Consider the following 22,851-nt stretch of genomic DNA (forward strand, 5'->3'; position numbering starts at 1 on the left):
TTTTAACTGCTAAGACATGTAAATATCCAATATCAGTTTTTCATTTTGCCTCTGCTCCAGGAGGTTTCTGGTCCTGAGCTTTTATGCAACAACTGTCAGAAATGTTTTCACTCGAAACCAAGTGCAACAGCCTCCAGGAGGAGAAGGGGACTTAACTAGAAATTTCCACTTCAAATACAATGTATAGTTCATTCACTCTGGGACATGCTGGAGGGTGTTTGAAAAGTTTAATGCTGAATGAATGTTTTTCTCAAGCTGTCAACAAAATACATATTAAGCATAGAATATATTTGTTTATTAATCACTAGAAGGGACCTCAGATTTTTAGCGTGAGGCTCTCTTTCTAGATGAAGAAGCTGAGTCCCAGCGAGGAAAAGGGACTTCCCAAAGTGAAATAAGCTAACAGCAGGATGGGACAAACACTCGGGTCTTCTAACTCCTAGGACTGTGCTTTCCTCTTTCAATGCCTATAATCTTAGCACTTCTCCTTGGCCTGCTAAGTCTTTATTGATACAATTTTACACTAGTCCAGGTCATCCTCTTACTTTGTGAGTGTCAGGGGAAGGGGTCAGTAATAGTTAATAATTATATGTCCTTACTATATACCAGACACTGCCGTAAGTATTTTATATGTATTAACTAATCTATCCTATACCAACTCTGTGAAGTGGGTACTCTTATTAGCCACATTTTGTACAGCAAGCCTTTTCTATATTTGGGTCTAGTCAGATCAGGGTATTGACCTTAGGAATACCAAGAATAAAATGATTATTAAAATTAACTATTTCTCGGGACTTCCCTGGTGGTCCAGGGGGCGAGGGGGCAAGGGGGCGAGGTTCAGTCCCTGGTCAGGGAAAAAGGATCCCGCATGCTGCACCGCGTGGCCAAAAAATAAAAAAAGAGAGCAAAATTAACTATTTCTCTAAGCTTCAGATCGATATTTCCCAACTGCCTGTAAAACTGTAGATGCCCAATAGACACAGCAAACTCTACACGTCTAAAACAAAATGCACTATCCTCTCGTCCAGACCCACTTTCCACCCTGTGTTCCCATTTTGATTAATGGTATCATCACCCCCCCTAACCACCTTCTCATCTCCCATTTCTCATCCACTCAACACTATAGATACTATTTAAACTCTATTTGGTTCCCAGAAGTATTTGAGAAGAATAGCTGTATAGAACCTCCCTCTGTGTCCTCTCTCAAGTCTACACTTATTTCCCACCCGCAATTCCATTCTTATTTTTCTAATTCAGGCCTTCATCATCTACTATGTTTAATATTGCAGTAGTCTCCCATCTTGTTATCCTATTTTTGATTACTTAGTTCTCCAACTCCAACTTTTCACTGTTGCCATAGTTATCCTTCCCCAAACACAAATCAAACTGCGTTAAATGCCTTTGTAAAACCCTCCCCCCGCCACTTATTGACAAAACTTCTTAAACTCAAAGAGGCATTCTGCTGGCACCATTTTTCCCTTCTCTCTCTCATGCTCCATGCCAGCCACGCCAGCCTGCTCACAATTCAAGATTGAATGGGATATTTATAGTTTCCTTGCTTCCTTCACAATATGTGATAAAGATCACAATACATGTAAATGCTTTTATTACATTCGTTTGTTTATATCTCACCTTGTTCAGTTAAAAAAAAGTGAGGTGGGAAAACAGTTTACTAACTGTAAAATACTTTGAGATGTTATTTTTAAGCCATGGAAATCACTGAATTTTGAATTACCAGGGACCCTAGAAATGGTGGGGTCCAGCACCTTCTATTTTCTTCAGCAGCTCATTAGCTGGCCTGAGTTAAGTTAGTGACAGAGTTAGCAACAGAACCCAAATTTCCATCTCACTATATCACATCACTTCAGGAAATTAAAAAATAGATTTTTTTTTTCCCTCTTGAGAAAAGATGGAGCCTTCTACATTGATTTAATTCACTGGTAATATACCTGGTCATTTTACTATCCCTATTCTCTCTAAATAAAGTAGAAATTGTTTGGATTCTGCCCCAGTTTCTTCCCAGCTGCCCCCTGCTACATACCAGCAAGACCCCCAACTGTGAAATAATTTGCTTGAAACAGTCCCCAGTGTTCTGCATCTGACTAATTTTAATTGAAATCTGGTGCCAATTATCTAGCCCTTTCCCACTGGGTCAGCCCTTTGTATTTTTTTCACAATTAACAATTCAGTTAAATGTGTAGTTCTTAGCTACTCTTAATCCAAGACAATCTTATACCAAATCTATCCTTTGGTTTTATTATTGCTGATAAAAGCCATTTGGAAGTCCTCATTTAATAGATAATGGATATGTACCTACCCAACGTGCCAGGTGTTCTGTTGAGTACTTTATTTGCATTATCTTAATCATCCTTACAGCAACCCAGCAAAATAAGGGTTACTATCTTAGTTGCATAATGAGGAGACTGAAGCTCAAAGGGGTTAAGTAACTTACCCAAGGTCATAGAGTTGGTAAATCATGGGACCAAGATTTGAATTGTGGCCTTCTCAAGTCTAAACCCAGTGTTCGTCCCATGACAGTTTTCAGAGCAGGTGGATGGCATGAGCTGGGATGGAAAACTTCAGCAACCATGAGCAGTGGTGCTGCCTTCTGAGAAGCATCTCCACAGGGATCGATGCAACTTGGGAGGCTGTTAGTGGGGCTGGCAATAGCACATGCCTCTTGCATATTATCTGTATTCTCTCTAGCTGTAAGCACTCCTGGGGTACAGGAGTGATGGTGAAACAATATTCCTCAATTCAAAGCTGAGGAATGGCTCCCCATTTCAGTGAAGATAAACTGTAAATTCACTTAATATGTCATGGTTAGGAATGCTGACCCTTAAACCAGATTGCCTGGGTTTAATTCCTGGCTTTGCCAATATACTAGCAGTGGAACCTTGGACAAGTATTGAATCTGCCTTTGCCCCAGTGTTCTCTATAAAATGGGCATGTATGTGTTCCTACCTCATAGAGCTGTTGTGAGGGTTAAGGAAATTGATATGATTGATATGTAGGAAATGCTTAGAACAGTGCCTGCCACAGAGTAAATATGTACATGTGAGTTATCACCACTACCATCATCTTCATCATTATCATCATCATCACCTTCATTTCTCCTGCCTCACCTCTCATCTCTTTCCCACTCTCCTTTCTCCCCTCTCTGCCCTTTAGTAACTAACAACTACTTTCTTTTCTTCACGTGTGCCAGACCCCCTCTCACCTCCAGACCTTCATATCTGCCTCCCTCTCTGCCTGGAATACTCTTGCTACTCCTCTGCCCACCCCTCTTTCCACAGCCCTGCGTGGACACCCTGCACCCATCCTCACCTGGATGACTCATTCAGATCTCATTTCTGATGATCCTTCCTCCAGAAAACCTTCTGATACCTCCTCATACCTAGTAGGGGCCCTTCCTTTGGGTCTCAGAGCACTCTGACCTTATCCTGTCATAGCACTTAACCACTAGGTGCTTAATCGTGTGTTTACCTGTCACTGCCCTCCACTGAACAGTAAACTGATTGACAATGGCTATGTGTCACTCTAGTTCACTCCTTCCCTTAAGTTGGAAAAGGAAATGACAAAAATGGATATTTTAAAGAAATGGATTTTTTTTGTCAGCGCTGTATTTAGCTCTAGATACCACACCAGGTGCGTATTAAAGAATAATAGTGTGAGAGCTTCCATTTTGCTATAACTGACCTCACATGCACTCAGCTGAGTCTCTGATGAGGCATTAAATAATAAGATGCTAGAAATAACACTCATAAGAGCCATCCCAAAATGAAACAGACTAGAAAAGGAGAGAGTTCCCTGTCACTGGAGGTATGCAAATAGAAACAAATGGTCACTTGGTGAGAATGATAGGGAGGGAAGGGGAAGGGAATGAGGTCGTTTAACCTAGAAAAGGGAAAACCATCTTCAAATGTTAGATAGAGGACCATAGAAAAGAAGCAGTCATAGAAAAGAAAAAATATTCTGTCAGCCCTCAGAGGGCAGAACTAGAACCAGGAGGTGGAAAGTACCAGGAAGATTATTTAGATTCCACACAAAGAACTTTTTTTTTGATCACTAGAGCTGACCCCAAGTGGATTTTCCTGAAAGACAGTGAGTTCTTCAACAGGTGAAGCCAGTGTCAAATCAGCTTGGATGACCATTTGCCTGGGATAATGTAGTGAGATTATTCACTCACTCACTTAACTTATTCAGTCACTCCCCTCTTCAGTTATTACACACCTACAATCTACCAGGCACTAGGCTAGAGACTCAAGCTCCAATAAAACAAGCTCCTATCTTTAGGAGCTCATAAATAAGCACATCCCACAAGTCCATTCAGACGCAACCTCTAGAGGAGAGCGGCCAAGGGGATGGAGTAGAAAAGTCCCCAAGCTCACCTCCTTTCATGAGCACACCAAAGTCACAGCTATCTGCAGAACAACCATCAGTGAGAAAGACTGAAACCTACCAGAAAAGACCTTCTACACCTACAGATATGCAGAAACCACAACGAGACGGGTAGGAGCGGGGGCGGGGGGTGGGGTGGGGGCGACGACTGGTGATAAAATCAAATCCCCTACCCCCCGGGGTAGGCAACCCAAAAACTGGAAAATAATTATATTGCAGTTGCTCTCCCACAGGAGTGAGAGTTCTGAGCCCCACGTCAGGCTGCCCAGCTCAAGGGTCTGGCACCAGGAAGGTAAGCTCCCAGAGCATTTGGCTTTGAAGACCAGCGGGGCTTAATTGCAGGAGCCCCATAGAACTGGGGGAAATAGAGACTTCACTCTCAAAGGGCGCACACAAAATCTCCCACGCGCCAGGAACAAGGGCAAAAGCAGTCACTTGATAGGAACTTGGGTCAGACCTACCTGCTGGTCTTGGAGAGTCTCCCGGAGAATCAGCGGGGCGGCTGCCGAGCTCCAAGACAGCCATATTTGGGAGCGCGTTCTCCCGCTGGCGGCGCCAGGTGGGACCCTCCCACTACCTCGTTAGCCCAAGATCTAGCCCCGCCCAACAGCCTGCTGGGGAAGGTGCTGGGACGCCTCAGGCCAAACAACTTATCTGAGCGGTTCACAGCCCCACCCATGCGCAGACAGGCTGCGTAAAGACTCAAAGAGTCCACAGTTGCCTCCGGACGTGCCTCTAGACACAGCCACGCCCACCAGAGAGTCAAGACCCAGCTCCAACCCCCAGTGAGCAGGCGCCGGCCCTTCCTGCCGTGAAGCCTGCGCAAGCCTCTAGACCCACCCGGGGGCAGACACCAGAAGCCGGAAAACCACCACCTCACAATGCAGGCCAGATCCTACCTTGGGTCCAGCTGGGCCCTGGCCCTGCCCACTAGCAGGCCAACGCAACCTCCCAGACACCTGGACCCCATACCCAACTGTGTCAGGAACCAGCCCCCCTCAACCAATGATCTTAAACGAGTTTGGGGATCCCTGGGCCCTGTAGCCAGACTCCAGGAACCAGCTCTGCCTGCCAGCAGTCCAGCGCTAACCCCAGGACCTGGCTTCACCCGCCAGTGGGTGGGCAACAGCCCCAGAGTCTTCAGGACCCTGACTCCACCACCAGTGAGCCAGCACTAGGCCCAAGGCCCCCTAGGTTTCTGCAACCAGCCACCTTGTGACCAGGCCCCACTAAACAGCAGCCAGCAGCAGACCTACCGGACCACCCACATAGCCTGCTGCAACAGAAGGACCCGTGCAGCCCTCTTAGGGCTAGAGCATATAGCTTGGGTGACAAGAGGGGAGTGCACTTCTAGGACACATAGGACGCCTCCTACAGAGGGCCACTTCTCCAACCTACCACAGACATAAAAATACCAACAGCAACTTAGATAAAATGAGGCAACAGAGGAATATTCCAGACGGAAGGACAAGATAAAACCCCAGAAGAACGAACTGAAGTGGAGATAGGCAATCAAGATGATCAAAGAACTAGGGAGGAGAATGGTTGCACAGAGCAAGAAGTTAGTTTTTAACAAAGAGTTAGAAAATACAAGGAACAACCAAAGAGAAATGAAGAATACAATAACTGAAATGAAAAATATACTAGAAGGAATCAATAGTAGACTAAATGATTCAGAAGAATGGATCAGTGAGCCGGAAGACAGAGTAGTGGAAATCATGGCCACTGAACAGAAGAAAAAAAAAGAAAAAGGAATGAAAAGAAATGAAGACAGTTGAAGAGACCTCTGGGACAACATCAAGTACACTAATATTCACATTACAGAGGTCCCAAAAGGAGAAGAGACAGAGAAAGTGCCTGAGAAAATATCTGAAGAGATAACAGCTGAAAACCTCCCTAACCTGGGAAAGGAAACAGTGACCCAAGTCCAGGAAGCACAGAATGTCCCATACAGGATTAACCCAAAGACGAACGCACCAAGACACACTGTAATCAAAATGACAAATATTAAAGATAAAAGAGAGAATACTAAAAGCAACAAGGGAAAAGCAACAAATAACATACAAGGGAATCCCCATAATGTTATCAGCTGATTTTTCAGCAGAAACTCTGCAGGTCAGAAGGGAGTAGCATGATATATTTAAAGTGATGAAAGGGAAAAGCCTACAACCAAGAATACCCAGCAAGTTTCTATTCAGATTTGATGGAGAAATCAAAAGCTCTACAGACTGAATCTTTGAGGACTAGGAGAAGTTTTCCAGGTGAGGAAGAGATGAAAAATTATGTTCTAGGTAGAGAAAATAGCATGTGCAGAGATGCAGAAATGCCTGAATCAGAGAAATGAAAAAGGTCAACATGGTGGGAGAATAATGTGGTTGAATCAGCTTAAGGGTATACATCATACATCGGGAGTTGAAGAGAGTCACAAAGGCTCTCTCCATTTCTGAAATTCTGATTGTGATAGCATCCTTTCTATAATACTAAGAAATAGTCAAATATTTCTGGAGAACATTGAATCATTTATTCAGGGACTCCCTGGAGCCCCAGGCCAGGGGCCCTAGTGACTGAAATAGCAAATAGTTCTCATCTTTTAAAAACAAAAAGAAAAAGTGTTGACTCTGGACATGCTCCACCATTCACCTTCACATTAGCATCTGAAAAAACCCTACAACTGCTTGAATCAACTAGAAGTGCTAAATTTCTATCTATCAGCAACATGGTTGCGAAAAGGATGTTATAACAAATAGAATTTAAATTTTTCTACGATCTAATGACAGTTGTATATATAAGGAGATAGCAATAGATGGAATTTTCTAGCCTACTCAAAGCCTTTCGCTTCAGCCCTATACCATCTGATCAACATAGGCTGGGCCATAATGTCTAAACCAGGTTGTTTGGGCTGTGGTGGAGTGGACCAGCTGCACCCAATTGTGTGCTGCAGTCTCAGGGAGCTTGAAAGTCAAGTTTCTCCTCAGAACTGGATAGGTTATTAAAGGGAGAACAGTGGGAATTGGTAGTTAAGAGCTCAAGAGTTTTAGTTAGACTGTTTCAAATCCTTAACCTCTTCCAACTACTTAACTTTGAACAAGTTAGTGATTGTCTCTGAGCTCTGTTTTCTTTTCTTTTTTTTTATAATGATACCTTTCTTTTTTATTATTTATTTTTATTTTTGGCTGCGTTGGGTCTTTGTTGCTGCATGCGGGCTCTCTCTAGTTGCGGCGAGCGGGGGCTACTCTTCATTGCAGTGCACGGGCTTCTCATTGCGGTGGCTTCTCTTGTTGCAGAGCACGGGCTCTAGGCGGGCGGGCTTCAGTAGTTGTGGCTTGTGGGCTCAGTAGTTGTGGCTCACGGGCTCTAGAGCGCAGGCTCACTAGTTGTGGCACACAGGCTTAATTGCTCCGTGGCATGTGGGATCTTCCCAGCCCAGGGATAGAACCCGTGTCCCCTGCATTGGCAGGCAGATTCCCTGTGCCACCAGGGAAGTTCTGAGCTCTGTTTTCCTATTTGTAAAGTCAGAAAAATAATCCCAGCCTCCTGAGAATTAAACAAGATAATGTATAAAAATCTCCTATATATATGAGCATGCCTCATACTGTTACCAATGATTATCATTGTTAATCTCAACAGTAACGAATGGCGTCCAATCTCCCAGTCCATGCTTTAAGAAGAGAAAATTAAAGCTCAAGTAGAAAAATAGAAATAATAAATATGTGAGGCTGTATCATACTTGGTATTTTAAAATGTCATATTAATAATGTAAACTGTTTTTGAATGCCTCTGAAATGTTATTTGAGCAAAGATTACTGATAAAAACTCAAACCTCAGAGATAGAAATAAGAATCAAAGTGACCTTGAAAAGTTTGAAAGACTGGAGGAAAGCATGTTTGCTAAAACCTGGAGGAAAATCAACAGGGCCACGGGCAATGTAGTATTGTTCAGGATAACCGCAGCATCAAATGTGGAGACCCATGTAGAATTAGGTCCAAGATGAGCAAGATTTGATTAATACTGGCCCAGTGGAAAACAAACACACATAATAGGGCGCATCTGCTACAGTGGAAAGAAGCCTGGGCTGGGCAAAAGAAACTCTGGGCTGGTGCTGACCCTGTGCTAACTCTGATATTACTTTGGGCAGGTCCATTCCCCTATGGAAACCATCTCTAATGTGTAAGCACTGGATGAACAGCTCTTCCAGTGCTGAAATTGTTCCTAAAAAAGAAAAAAAAAAAAAAAAAGGAAGAAAAGAAAACCATGAAGTAACCCATACATTATATTCAGTATTCGTTCATTTCCATTAGATTTTATTTCATCACTTATGATCACAACTCTTTGAAGAAATACTCACAGCATAATAGATATCATTTCCTGAATGCCTCTTTGCGCCAGGCTCTGTGTTAAGGGCTTTACAGTTATTGTCTCATCTATTTCATGCAACAGCCCTGATAGGCAGGTAGATATTATACCCATTTTACAGGTAAGGAAGCTGAGGTTTGAAGAAGTTAAATGACTTTCCCAAGTTACTTAGGTATAACTGGTGGACTCAGGGTTCAAATCTAGTTCTCTCTGACTCCAAATCTTTTGTTCCTTCCCACTTTTTCATGGCCCCTTAGTGCACTAACTGAGAGAAATTCAGAGGATGGTTAAAATATTGAAAGACGTAGAAGTCTGACACTATAAAGGAAAGGTCCAAGAAAGGGTGTGTTCACCTGGTTCTCACATCAAACACCAAAATATTTTCCAGTACAACAAAGATTAAATGGCTAAAAATTAAACCAGGGTTGTACTAGAAGAAAGCATGGGTAATTTGTTTAGTATGTATCAGAGAAGGTAATATATAATACAAAACTCAAAAGCTAAAAAGGAAAACAAAATGTGACTATATAAAACATTTTAAACTTCTGTATGGCAAGAAATAACATACAAGGGAAAAGTTTAAATACTTAAAATACAATAATAAAAAATACAAATACCAAACTAGTAAGAATATTTGCAATAGTTATCTGAGATGAAGAACCAATATTCTTAATATGCAGATAAATTTTTAAAAGCGCAAACTACCCAAAGCAAAAAAAAAAAAAAAAAAGGCAAAATAAGTGAACAGGCGTTTTATATAAAAACAAATTTAAATATCCAACAAACATATAAAAAGCTGTTTAACCTCATAATTGGAGAAATGCAAAATTTAAAAATATAATTGTCTACCTATCAGAATGGCCAAGGTCAAATGTTAGGGTATGAGCAATTTTTACAAGAGTGTGAGGAAGTAGCCAATCATATTATTTGTGGGAGTATAAATTAATACTACATTTTTGGAAGCAACTTGGCATTAGCTACCAAAATTTAACACTCATACCCTTTATCCAACAACTTACTGTTAGATGATATTTATTATAAAATTGTTTGTAATAGCAAAATACTAAAATAAGCTAAGCGCCCATCAACTGTGCCCTGGTAAAATAGCTTTACATTGACTAATAGAACCCTCCATGGCTATTAAAAAGAATAAGATAATGTATAAGAATATGTGACTGAAGAATGCTCTCAGGATTAAGAGAAAGAAACTACTATGTATAAAATAGATAAGCAGCAAGGATATATTGTACAGCACAGGCAAATATAGCCATTATTTTGTAATAACTTTAAATAGAGTATAATCTATGAAAATATTGAATCTCTGGGCATACACCTGAAACTAATATAATATTGTAAATCAACTATACTTCAATAAAAAAAGAATGCTCTCTAAGATGTGTTAGTAAATGGAAGAAAATCAAAGTATAAAGCAATATTTAAAATATTATCTTTTTGTGTAAAATTTTTAAATTATTTATAATTTTATAAACCTGCTTATATTCATAACAGAAATAATTGGTAGTATATACAAGAAGCCATTAACATGGTTACCTTTGGAGAGAATAATTAGAGGTAGGGGAAGGCTTTTATTTTTATACCTTTTTGTATGGCTTTAATTTTCACATATGTGCATTATGTACATTCAGTTATCCCTCAGTTGTCCCCAGGGACAACACACACACACACACACACACACACACACACACACACACATATCAAAATCCACAGATACTCATGTCCCTTATATAAAATGGTGTAGTATTTGCATATAATCTATTCATATCCTTCCATATACTTTAAATCATCTCTAGATTACTTATAATACTTAATACAATGTAAATGCTATGTAAATAGTTGCCAGGTATGTAGCAAATTCAAATTGTGCTTTTTGGAACTTCCTGGAAATTTTTTCGAATATTTTCAATCCGAGGTTGGCTGAATTTGCCAATGCAGAACCTTCAGATATAAAGGGCTGACTGTATATTAATTATATTTTTTATATCAATATGTTATCTGGGCAATGAGATTATGGCCTGTTTTTGTTCTCTTCATTATTAGTTTCTGTTTGTTCAGGAAATAAATATTTTTTAAATGTACAATAGCAAACTAAAAGAAACATAATGCATATACTTTTTAACTTAAGAAGTGTATTCCCAGGGAATTTATCCTTCAGAAACACCTTCATAAGAATTTTTTTTTAAATAAATTTATTTATTTATTTATTTTTGGCTGCATTGGGTCTTTGCTGCTGTGCACGGGCTTTCTCTAGTTGCGGCGAATGGGGGTTACTCTTTGTTGGGGTGCGCGGGCTTCTCATCGCGGTGGCTTCTCTTGTTGCGGAACACGGGCTCTAGGCGCGCGGGCTTCAGTAGATGCAGCATGCAGCCTCAGTAGTTGTGGCACATGGGCTTAGTTGCTCCGTGGTATGTGGAATCTTCCTGGACCAGGGCTCGAACCCGTGTCCCCTGCATTGGCAGGTGGATTCTTAACCACTGCGCCACCAGGGAAGTCCCCATAAGTATTTTTAATGGTAAGAAGCTAGACACAGCCTCAACCTCATCAGAAGGGATCCTACAGAAAAAATACTGGTACATCCATACCATGGGATACTAGGCTCCTGTTAAACGTTTGAATGATATGAGCTGAATTGGATGATGACCACAATAGATTGTTAAATGAAAAGCTAAACAAAAACAAGTTATACAACTATATATATGATATGATCTTATCTGTTTAAATTAAAAGTCAATAATATATTAAAATATAAAATAGAAACAAATCGCGATAAAGCGACCTGCTTGCACCTGCATATAGCAGATTTCTAAAAAGCATACACTAAAAACTGCTAATGGTGGTTACTTCTGGGAGTGAAGGTGGTGAGGGGACTTTTTACTTTTCTTTTTACACCTTTCTGAAACATAAGAATTCATTACCATGATCATATATTATTTTTTAATAAAAAGTTAAGTCTAATTGTTTGACAAAAGAAGAGGTCATTCGGCCTATGACGTTTGTGCATTCAGCTTCCTGTAGGCAGGAGCCTAGATCAAATTACTTTTCTGTCTCTTCTGGCTCTCTGAGTCATACTTCTGACTCATCGACACCTAGACAGTCTCTGAAATGACTGTTATTTAATAAGGATTAAATCTGGAATTTTATAGTTCAAAGAGGTTTTAGACTCAAAGAGCCTAACAGTCCCTTCTCCCTGAGGCAGGAGAGAGTTGAGACTCAGAGAGGTGATATGACCATCACTCAGCTAGTAAGGAGTGGCCCAGCCAGACCCAGGTTCACTCAGTGGACTTCCCAGTGTTACCGTGTAATCAAAGCTCTCAGTAAGCATAGAAAGCCAATCAATGCTTTCACCAGAATAGAAAGCCATGAAATTAGTAAAAGTGAATAAGGAGACTTTAACAAAGTTATTATGAGAGGACCAGCTTGTGGGATTAAAGATTACAGATGTTCCAGGCCTGACAGGGAAAACTCAGTGGCAACCCCCATCCACCACTCAATATCGTTGTCAAAGAAGACTGATGAGAAGTGAAATAAGATTCTATATTTTATGTGTAGATAAGCTGATCAGTTCTTTTATTCTTTTTCATGTTCCATAGCCATCTTCCCTGGAAGTAAAAGGAAACAGAATTCAGATATCAGCTGTGTAGTTTGGAAAACTGGACTCTGTGTGTTCAGTTGAAACTGAAAAGCTTCTTAGGGGCTTGTCTTGTTCACCTTTGTTCCCCATCCACCATCCCTCTCCTGGGCACACACAGAACCCTGTCATTGGAAAGCACTTAGTAATTACATTGTGTTGGCTTAGACTGAATTGATTTGAGAAAGATTTTAGCTTTTGCGTCTCATTAAATTTGACTTCAGAGTGATTTTTCCCTCTCGGCAGAGTTTTGTGCTTAATTTTTAGATGCTCTGTTTCTCTTTTGGCAAGGGCCCCAAAATGGGAGTTAGCAAGAGCAACATAAACTCCTGGCATTCTCTATTTCATTTTGTCACAATTCATTCTGGAATTATACATAAGAAATGGGGCAGTCAAATTTATTTTGGTAACAAGGCTCAGGGCTGTCTAACCAAGCTCAGGATGACAGGACCAGGCATATGACCAAAGAGAGGGATTTGGCAGGCAGCCAGCCCCATTCCATACAGTCTCCCCAGAATCTCATATGAATATATTATTCTGTCAGCACATACTTGTCTACATACATTACATGTGTCTTTCTTTATTATCCTGTTTTCCTTCTAATTTTGAAGGCTCCTATCTAACCCAGAAATCTAGGAAACTCATAGAAGCATATTAAATGCACACACTAAAATCTTACTGGACATGGGTAGGCAAAACTTTCAACCCATTCAGACCATGGCACAAACGTCCGAGGTGAAATTTCATGTTTCTGCTAACTAAAGTTATCAAGAGCATGAAATTTGATAGGTTAACACTCAAATGCCTGGGTAGGACATGAAGGGTTTTGAGGCAGGTAACATAATCTTAGCCTCTCAGTTTTGGGAAACTTTTTCCCTCTATCAGAATAATATGCCTTATGAAATACCAAAATTCTCCGGCTTCCTCTCTTTCAGGTGAATGGCATTGACCTTCGTGGAGCATCCCATGAACAGGCTGCTGCAGCACTAAAGGGGGCTGGACAGACGGTGACGATTATAGCACAATACCAACCTGAAGGTCAGTGAGAACTCAAACTTACAGTGTTCTGATGTGTTTCTGTGTGAACGGGTGCCTGCATTTCTGATCACCGGTATTAACCAATCACCATCCACAAGATTTTTTAAAGCAATCTATGGTGAAAAATTTGTGGTTTATGTCCAAAGAACATGAGGCTTTGTTACTCTTAATTCCAAGGAAAACATCCAACAGTTAGAAAGGCCTGTTTGAAAGTATGAATTTAAACAAATAACAAGTAGCATCAGCTTTATTTCATTTATATTCTTATCTGGTATGCACCTTTGGTCAGCAATGGATACTATAAAAGCAATTAAGATTTAGGAAGCAAGGGGGAGAGATCTCATCTACAGAAATAGACCATGATCAGTAGACCATAGTCTCTCCTTGTGGCATTGACTTACTCTTATTAACACTAACGTGGTTTTTGGATGTCCTTGATGTGGAATTTTTATTTTATTTTATTTTATTTTATTTTATTTTTGCCTCTTCTGCCACACTATCCCTTGCTTGGAATACATCACTGTAAACCCTGAGACTTGGTGAGATGTCATGAGTTGAATTAGCCAATTGAGATTTGGTGAGATATTCTAAATTAGATTAGCCAAACCTGCTTTTTGATTGGTTTCAATATCTGTTTCTGCGATCAGAATGAGGATCAGTGAGACAGTTGGGATGTTCCCTACTGTGGAATTGAGTTCTTAGCAAATTTATATATATTAATTGCTCTTTTGTTAAAGAAATGTAGTTATGTATATCACTGTGGACTAGACTTTACAAAAAAAAAAAAAAAAAGAGGAATATGGTTCTGTCTTCAAGAAATGTAGTTAATTGTTTTTGGTCTACATGGCTAGCAGAGAGGAGAATTTAACAGATGAATATGAAAGTACAAGGGACCTTCAAGGAAGAGCCTTTGTGCATCCACATGCATAAAGAGCTTCTTTGGCCTTTTCAAATGATTCTTTCTTAGCATCAGTTGGTCTGTTGATGTTCAGAAGATTGAGGTTTGTGTCTTTCCTGTGACATCTTAGGTTTTGCCGTTAATGGTGGCCAACCACATGTTTTACGAGAGAATAAAGAAAACATTCTGCCATTATGTGTTTTGGTATGTCACTTTCACTTTGCCTGACTTTAGAATTAGAATTTGCAATTAAGTTATACCAAAAAAAAAAAAAAGTATTAATTGCTTTCTTCTATTGGCCTAGCCCAGATATGGCCAGAGAGCCATCTGGGAAGAGGGGATTTGTGTTTGTCAAAGATGGATGTTGACAGCACCAAGGAAACATTTTCTTCCCAGACAGTTTTGACAAGTCTTTCTACTTCTTAAAAATTAGTAGATATGTCTTCTAATAGGAATAAACAGCTCCAAAGTACCCATTGTAAAACAGAAAATGAAAAAGATCTGGGTTAACACAATTTGATGAACAAATTCTACTTCATATAGAGTAAGAACTTGTTCATGGGATTCTTCCATTTTTTTGATAGCTGTTATCTTTGGGTCTCAAACTCTATGCCCTACACCATAATCTGATGCAAAGCATAAATATCGCTGACTGTTTTCCCATTTCTGAAAAATTTCATCTCAAACAATTCTGGAGACTGATAAGATGGTCAGAACCATAGCTACACCAATTAGAAGCTCTTGATAGTGAAGACAGTCATTCAAATAACCTTGAACAGAATGATTCCAAGCTTTAAAAGTTACAATAAAGGACAAGCATGTCCTAGTTCTATCAGCATAAATCTTCATCTTAAGCGTCCTTACAGCTTTGTTTCCTTTAAGCAATATACTCACTTTGGATACTATGCTGTACTTTATCAAGATGCCTGTTCAAAGCATGTCTTATAAATCAAATAAATTGATTTTTAAAGTGCTTCTAAAGAAACCTGCAAATAACAACAACAAGCTTAGTATTTCAAAATGCCAAAGTACAAATCAGACTCAACGGAATGACTTCCCTATTTTAATAGCCTAACTGCATTCTAATTTGTCATGGCTTTAAATCAGTTGGAAATGTGGTAATGCAACATCAAGCAATCATTCTTCTCCCTTTGCAAAGGGAGGAGAATTTAACTATTCTTAATTTAACTTAATTTAGCTTAATATAGCTTAATTTAACTATTGTTTGAAATGGAAAACTGATTGGATTGTTGTTTAGATCATTTAGGGACATGTAAATTATATGACATAGTTAAAAAATAATGATCAATTTGCCTTTAAAATAACAAGTGAAAAGAAGAGTATACCATGAGATTCCATTAGGAAATTCTTACCAAGTCCCCTTAATTTGCACCAGTATTGTGAGGTATCCATGCTAAGACAAATTTTATTGACATCTCTTGTGACATGGTCAAGAACCAGGCTTTCTGCAAAAATGTTTTTCACTTACATTCAAATACTTTTATCAGGAATATTCTAGATGCCTTGCTCAATATTACTAGATATTCAGAAAATTCCACTTTTACCCCTATCCCAGGTCCTTGTCTTTAAGGAACTTTTTATCTCCTTCAGGAAAAGAGACTTAGATACATTTAATAGAGATCAGTTCCTGATGACATATAACCAAAATTGTATGATAATGGCACCATCTCTAAGAATTATGGAATGTCAGAGAAGGAATAAACCTGCAGGAACCAGAACAGTACAAGAGTACTTCATGGAAGTGGGAAAATGGAACCAGACTTTGAAAAATGGGTGAGAATTCTACTCCAGAGAGCAGGGAGAAAGAATATCTTGATAAGCTACATAAGATTGTGAGTTCTAAGCGTGCAGACACCAAAACCTATGTTTTGTTCACTGATAAATTTATCTTCAGTGTTGTACATATAACTGGTATTTCTTAAAAAGTTGTTGAACTAATGAAGAAAAGTTTACCGTTCTTCAGTACTTGATTTTCCACTTGACAGTAATTGAAGGTTGAAGGGATTCATTTTTACTACTTGCACTTTTTCATTTTTGCTTCAAAGCAGAAAACAAGTGGTAAATAAGTGTATATTGCAAAATACAAAACCATTTCCAACTGTATTTTTTGTAGTACTTAGCACATTTTTTGAAATAATGATAAATAATTTATAATTATCATAATATAACAATAAGTGTCTTCCTTGGCAAGTTTCACTGCACAGGGTAAGGCCAAATTTGTTATACTCACTTCTGCCTAAAATGAACTTGGCCCCAGTTGTCTGAATTACTCTATCCATCATCAGTCTTATTCAATGCCTAGTTCTAGGTGGCAGAATTGAAGCCAAATTTAAAGAGTCACATACAAACAAATGTTTCTTTCTCATGGTGTGATTGTGATCCATTTTTACCATCTTTTTTTATCCAATGTGTGTCACATGCTTACTTTGAAGTTAACAGGTATTACATTAATAATAGAAAGAAAATAATAAAGTTATTTTCTCTCTTTTTTTTAAAAAAGGATCATGTATCTGATACTTCAGAATAAATTCTACTTAAGCAATTTGAGAAATTAATTCTCGTAAAAATTTCAATTACCTATATTCAATTAGTGAAATTACTCCAACATTACTTGGAAAAAAGGAAACATAATGCCCACCCACCTTCGCTACACACACACACATATATATACACCCATTTCCTTACCCCTCCCACTCATCTTCCTCATTGCTTTCAGAATTACCATTCTAGAAGATATCACCCCAAGATGCCTGTACACAAACTCCTTGCCTTTCACAGTATGGTCCCAGCCAACCTCCATGCCCCCTCCCCCTACCACCACCCACCAGCATCATCCTTTTTCACTGTGGCTCTGCTTCACAGGACTGCTCCCTGCCCCTGCCCTTCGTCTTGAGCTGCCATGTTTCTGGGCCTTTGCTTATGTGGGTCCCTCTGCCTGGAATTCCCTTTTCTCCCTCTCCACAAGTAGTATTCCTGCTCATCTTGAAGGCCCTCAGATGCCAATTCCACTACAAAGTCATCTTTAATCTGCTGAATCAATGTTGATTGATTCTTTCTCTGAGCTCCCTAGACCTATATTTAGACACCTGTGTGTCCCTTGTCGTGATTTGCACATTCCTCCACTTAAGTAAGCTTCTAGAGGGCAAGGATCCTTCTACCACTCATTTTATCTCCCATGTTAATGTGCTCAATATGAATTTGACTATGCTTTATTAAAGAGTTATCAAATGTGTCTCCCCTTGTTTTAGAAGTGCAATATAATATCTTTAGTGTGTTGGCAAATATTAATAGTAGATGTTGAAGAAATATTTGCTGAGTGAATATTGAATGAGTGCCCTGGGGTTTTGATATTAGATGCAGAAATGGTAAATGAATCCCTATATTGGACATTTGGTGTTGATGCTCTTTTTAGGTGGTGCCTTTTTTGCTGTTGTTGCTACAAAACCTTTAGCAACCCTAATGGGTAAACTCCCTTTCTCCTGCGTTGCAGAAAATCCACAGCTCTTGCTCTGTAATATAGAACAAAGAAAAGACTATTAAAAGTCTCACATTTCATTTTTTAAAGCTCTGTAACTCAACTTTAACATCATTGATGAATTAAAAAGGCATTGATTACAACCTAATTATACATTTGTCAAAAAGAGACTAACACAACATTCCCCTGGGTCAGATTGGGACAAATCTTTACAGCATTTGTTGCCTTCTCACTAATATAATAGCACCTATATTTAGTGTGAGGTTACTGCCTGAGGTCGAAATAACAAACCATCAGATATTCACTAGGAGAATCAAATGAACAATATAAGTTGTTGGATAGAGCACAAAATGGAGACAATTAATTGCCAAGCTGTCCCCATGAAAGCCACCAATATCCCCTGGCCTTTAATCTGGCTACTCAGGGCACTGCTGGGGACATTGCAAGGGCTTCAGAAGGGCCTGCAAGTAGGAAGGAGAAAGTCAATGTTGGTCCCCATCAGCAAGCAGGGACTTGAGTAGACAGTGGAGGGGCCTGATTTCCTCCACCTTTTATTCTTTAACAGAATACTTGAGTTCCTAAAGGAAAATCCCAAAGGACAGAGTTGATTATTGCCTGGAGACTCATAAGTGTGGTCTGGTTTATGGAATGGAATTGTGGCAGAGTGGCCATGTTCATTCAGTTAATAGATTTTTGGTGAACATTTACTATGCCTCAGTCAACATTCTAGGAAAATGATAAAGCAACAAACCAAAGAGCCCCTCTCAAATAAATATAAAATTTGTCAAATGGTGATAAGTAGTATAAATAAATAGGAAGAAGAATAAAGGTGATAGTGACAGAGAAATATATGGTGGGTAGGGAAGGTCTTGCTAATAAGGTGGTATTTCAGCAGAGACCTAAAAGAAGTGATGGAATGAGCCATGTAGGAAACTGGGGGAAGAGATGTGTTATTCTAGAGTCTTGGTCTGCCAAGTGTGGTTGGTGAACCAGCAGCATGGATAGCAACTGAGAGCTTGTTAGAAAGGCACAATCTTGAACCCCAACCCAGGCTAACTAAATCAGAATCTGCATTTTGTCGAGGTCCACAGGTTATTTGTATGTACGTTAAAGTTTGAGAAGCACTGCTCTAGAATACTTAGGGACCCTGCAAAAATTGCCATTTGACGCTATTGGGTGGGACTCCCTCTACCTGGAGTACTGGGCAAAGTCACATGAGGCTATATCACAAGGTTTGATTTCTGACATGTGTCACTCAATGGTTGGTCATAGCTCAGTGGTTTTACTAGGAACAGATCAAGCTGCAGGGGGTCTAAGAAGTTCACGTGTCACTCACCTCTACTTTGCCTATCCCTCCCCTCTAAATACAGATTATCAAGCTAATTCATAAATCTTGCTAGAACTCCTCAGCTAGTGACACAGTGAACCTATTCAGGCTTCATTCTCTTTCATTATGGCCTCTCCTGCAAGTGAGTTAAAGAAGCAGTGAGTTGGGATGAAGTAAGATTGAACCCCATCCTAATGGATGGCTCTGTGAATCAAAAAAAGTCGTTCAGCCATCACTATAAATTTTCTTTGAGTAACTGACTATATTTTAAAGCAGAAATTAATTTAAATAATCTTTTTTACTTCTTTTAAATTGTGTAGCTAATTCAGGGGGGGAAAAGTACATATTCTTTTTAGCATGAAGTGAAACTCTGATCTTCAGAGTAACCACTCTGAATTAAGTTATCGAGCTTAAACCAGAGCTGGAGACCATGGTGCATTTCTCTATAGGGTAAAAGATACAATGAAAGCTTGAAATTAATATGCAACTTAACCTTGGAAGAATATTGACACCTTCTGAAAGTTCTCAGAAAGGAGAGTATTTACAACATCCAAGAAGCCTACTTGCAATGCAAGCTATATTTCTTTATTTAAATCAAGGTCTACATAGATTTATGCATACGAATGAGCAGCTGTGGCATGTTGAAATATTTTCTCAGTACAAATAACTGCATCTTAAATGCCCAGGCAAGATTCATAAGGTCCAGCTGTGGGTCTTGATCGGAAATTGCATCACCATCATCAGGAAACATTTAAGATGAGCACTGGAGTGGAAAGTACTGTGCAGGACTCTGGACTTCGACGAGACCAGTATTTTAATGCCAACTCTAACTCTAGCTGTGTGACCTTGTGGTAGTTATTCATCTTTATGAGTCTCAGTTTTCTTACCTACAAAAAGAAAAGGTTAGAATGGGTAAGGTATTATCAGAATAACCCTTCAGTTATTAAATTCTAGATAAAAAACATGACCCCTGACCTCAGGTGGTATAGAAGCATAAATTCCATTACTTGAAAGTTTTGTCACTAACATAACATCCTTTTTCTTTGCATTTTTTTGCATGATTTAAGAAGAAGTGAATGAACAATCTAGTTAACTTGATGCATTCTGTGTGGTTTAACCAGAATCATTGAGAAATAGAAATTAAGAGTTGGAGGAATCCTTTTAATACCGTCTTGTCCAGCTTCTTCATTTCACAGGTGGGGGAGCTGAAGCTCAGTCAGCCTGTAGATAGGAAAGCAGTTCAATATCTTAAAAGTTGTCATAGCTACTAAAGTTGAGCAGCTAGTAAATTTCTTCTTTTTTTTTTAAATAAATTTATTTTAAAAAAGAATATATATATAACTGAATCACTTCTTAATTCTTTTAATTCACTATAATAGCTCATGAGAGCAGATGGCTTAAATAGCCCAAGGAATCATCCAATAATATTGTTATGATCAAAAGGACATTAAGGAGTTAAAAAAAAATTCTCATGGCATCTCAGGGCTTTCTTATGTATAAAACTTCACTTTCCTTTCTAGCTTACTGTTGTTAATTGCTGTTGTTCATGTATCAGAGTTAAATGATATATATGAGAGCTTTAAAAGTATAAACAATTATTGTTAATTTAAAAAAACCCACCAATCTGGATATATTGATAGTTCAATAAATAGTTCAAATATATTATGATTTTCCTCTTCCTCATCCTAAATTCTTCCTGTAGCACCCTTTATTCATCCATCCATCCACTCTTCCATCCATCTATCTATCCATCATCAATCAGTTCATCCTCAGTGATAGTCTGTATTGCCACATATCAGATTTCTCCAAATATGTTGCATTAAATCTGTTTTAATTAATCTGGTTGGTATATTCTAATTTTTACCAAAATATTAGGAAGGAAACAAATAAAACTTCATATGACTCTAGAATTTGTACTGCTTAGCCATGTCTTTCTCTACAACTCTCTTTCTCACATACATACACCTCCACCAGCAGACACTGCCGCCTCCTGCAACTAGAAATCTCCCAGGATGTCTCCTCAATGCTTCCCTTTCCTAGCCTTCTCCTAGTTGCTTTTGTTTTCTCCTCAGCCTCCATCTAACACATAGCACTATAAAATATGACCAAAAGTATACTTCCTGCAAATAGAGTCTACAGATTCATTGGGAGGTTCCTTCCAGATACTTTAATGATGAATGATGCTGCATCCCTCTCTCCATGCCCACACCCCATTTTGGGCCTAGAAAAATGTAATGACTACAAAGGGAGGTACCATTTCCTGACTCTTAGAAAACTCTCTTGACCTCATTTTCTATCCTGGGAATACAACATCCCAAGCTCATATCAAAGGGATTAAAAATATTTACAAAGGTAATTATAAGTCATGCCTCCTCCCACTGTATAATCCCTCTTCCCATCTCCATAGCAACTCTCATTCCGTAATTAAATATATTGATCTTTGTGTATATCATCTATATATTAAGTTTGTATTATTTGGGGGATCTCTTGGTATCTGGTAACATAAAGCATTCACTCCTTAGTACTGAAAGAGGCTAAGTAAATCCTCGTGCTAGAGATATTTTGACAACCAAGAACATTTCTTGGATCCTTACTTGTCTTTAGCAACATCCAGATCAAATACATGGAAATAAAGAGTCTTAATTCTATTCTTGAGTATACAAGGATCGCGAAGTGAACACAAATCCTTGTTAGATAACCCTCCCATTTGATACGAAATTTCAGGATGTTAGATAACAGTCTCTACAGAGACAAAAAGAAGAATATAAACCAAGACAGATTTAAAATACCTACTAACTTAACACCATATTCTGGGTTCCCATCTAGTTTACCCCTGCATCTGTTTGCTTATCCCCCTATTTAAGCCAATCTTCAAATGTAAAAATACATCTTTCTTCTTTCTCTGACTCTGCAGCCAATGCTTTATTGACCATGTTTTAAGCCACATCACTTTTCTGAACATTGATTCCCTTGTTTGTTAATTAAGATGGTTAGAGAGATTGATTGATTGATTGATTGATTGATTTTTGGCTGCATTGGGTCTTAGTTGTTGCGTGCGGGCTTTCTCTAGTTGCAGCGAGCGGGGGCTGCTCTTCGTTGCGGTGCACGGGCTTCTCAGTGCGGTGGCTTCTCTTGTTGCGGAGCACACGCTCTAGGCGTGCGGGCTTCAGTAGTTGTGGCATGCAGGCTCAGTTGTTGTGGCTCGCGGGCTCTAGAGCACAGGCTCAGTAGTTGTGGTGCACAGGCTCAGTTGCTACACGGGCTCAGTTGCTCTGCGGAATGTGGGATTTTCCCGGACCAGGGATCGAACCCGTGTCCCCTGCACTGGCAGGCAGATTCTTAACCACTGAGCCACCAGGGAAGTCCCTAGAGAGATTATTTTTAAGGCTCTTTCCAGCTGGCGTTCTGTGAAATTTAGTTTACTGTGTATTCTAATTAAAACTTGTCATCCAACAATAATAATCACAAGCAGGTAATTTCTAAATGTTCTCTTTTTATTCCACACATTTTAAAACATGGAAATTCTGCTTTCACCCACTTGTGGGAAGGGGAAAGCTCTATATCTGTGGAAATTTTCTCTTTCTGTGTTTAATAGGATTTGAACCCTTCAATAATAGTTTTAAGTGTAATTCAAGTGGAAGCACTTATTGCTTGTGGGGGCTTTCAAGATTAACAACTTACTGTACATTGTC

The 22,851-nt window shown here is 39.2% G+C and overlaps 1 protein-coding gene across 11 annotated transcripts in view; it reads left to right on the top strand.

Annotated features, from left to right (window-relative positions):
• DLG2 (discs large MAGUK scaffold protein 2) overlaps nt 1-22,851 on the top strand; it is a 2,071,189-nt gene that overhangs the window by 1,747,668 nt on the left and 300,670 nt on the right. For all 11 annotated transcript variants that reach the window (XM_059930672.1, XM_059930680.1, XM_059930673.1 and 8 more), the window contains one exon: nt 13,336-13,438. In XM_059930672.1, coding sequence (XP_059786655.1) covers nt 13,336-13,438 — 103 coding nt within the window. The remainder of the gene's footprint in view (nt 1-13,335; nt 13,439-22,851) is intronic.

This window comes from Balaenoptera ricei, chromosome 8, assembly GCF_028023285.1.
Source record: "Balaenoptera ricei isolate mBalRic1 chromosome 8, mBalRic1.hap2, whole genome shotgun sequence".
NCBI classification, from domain to species: Eukaryota; Metazoa; Chordata; class Mammalia; order Artiodactyla; family Balaenopteridae; genus Balaenoptera; species Balaenoptera ricei.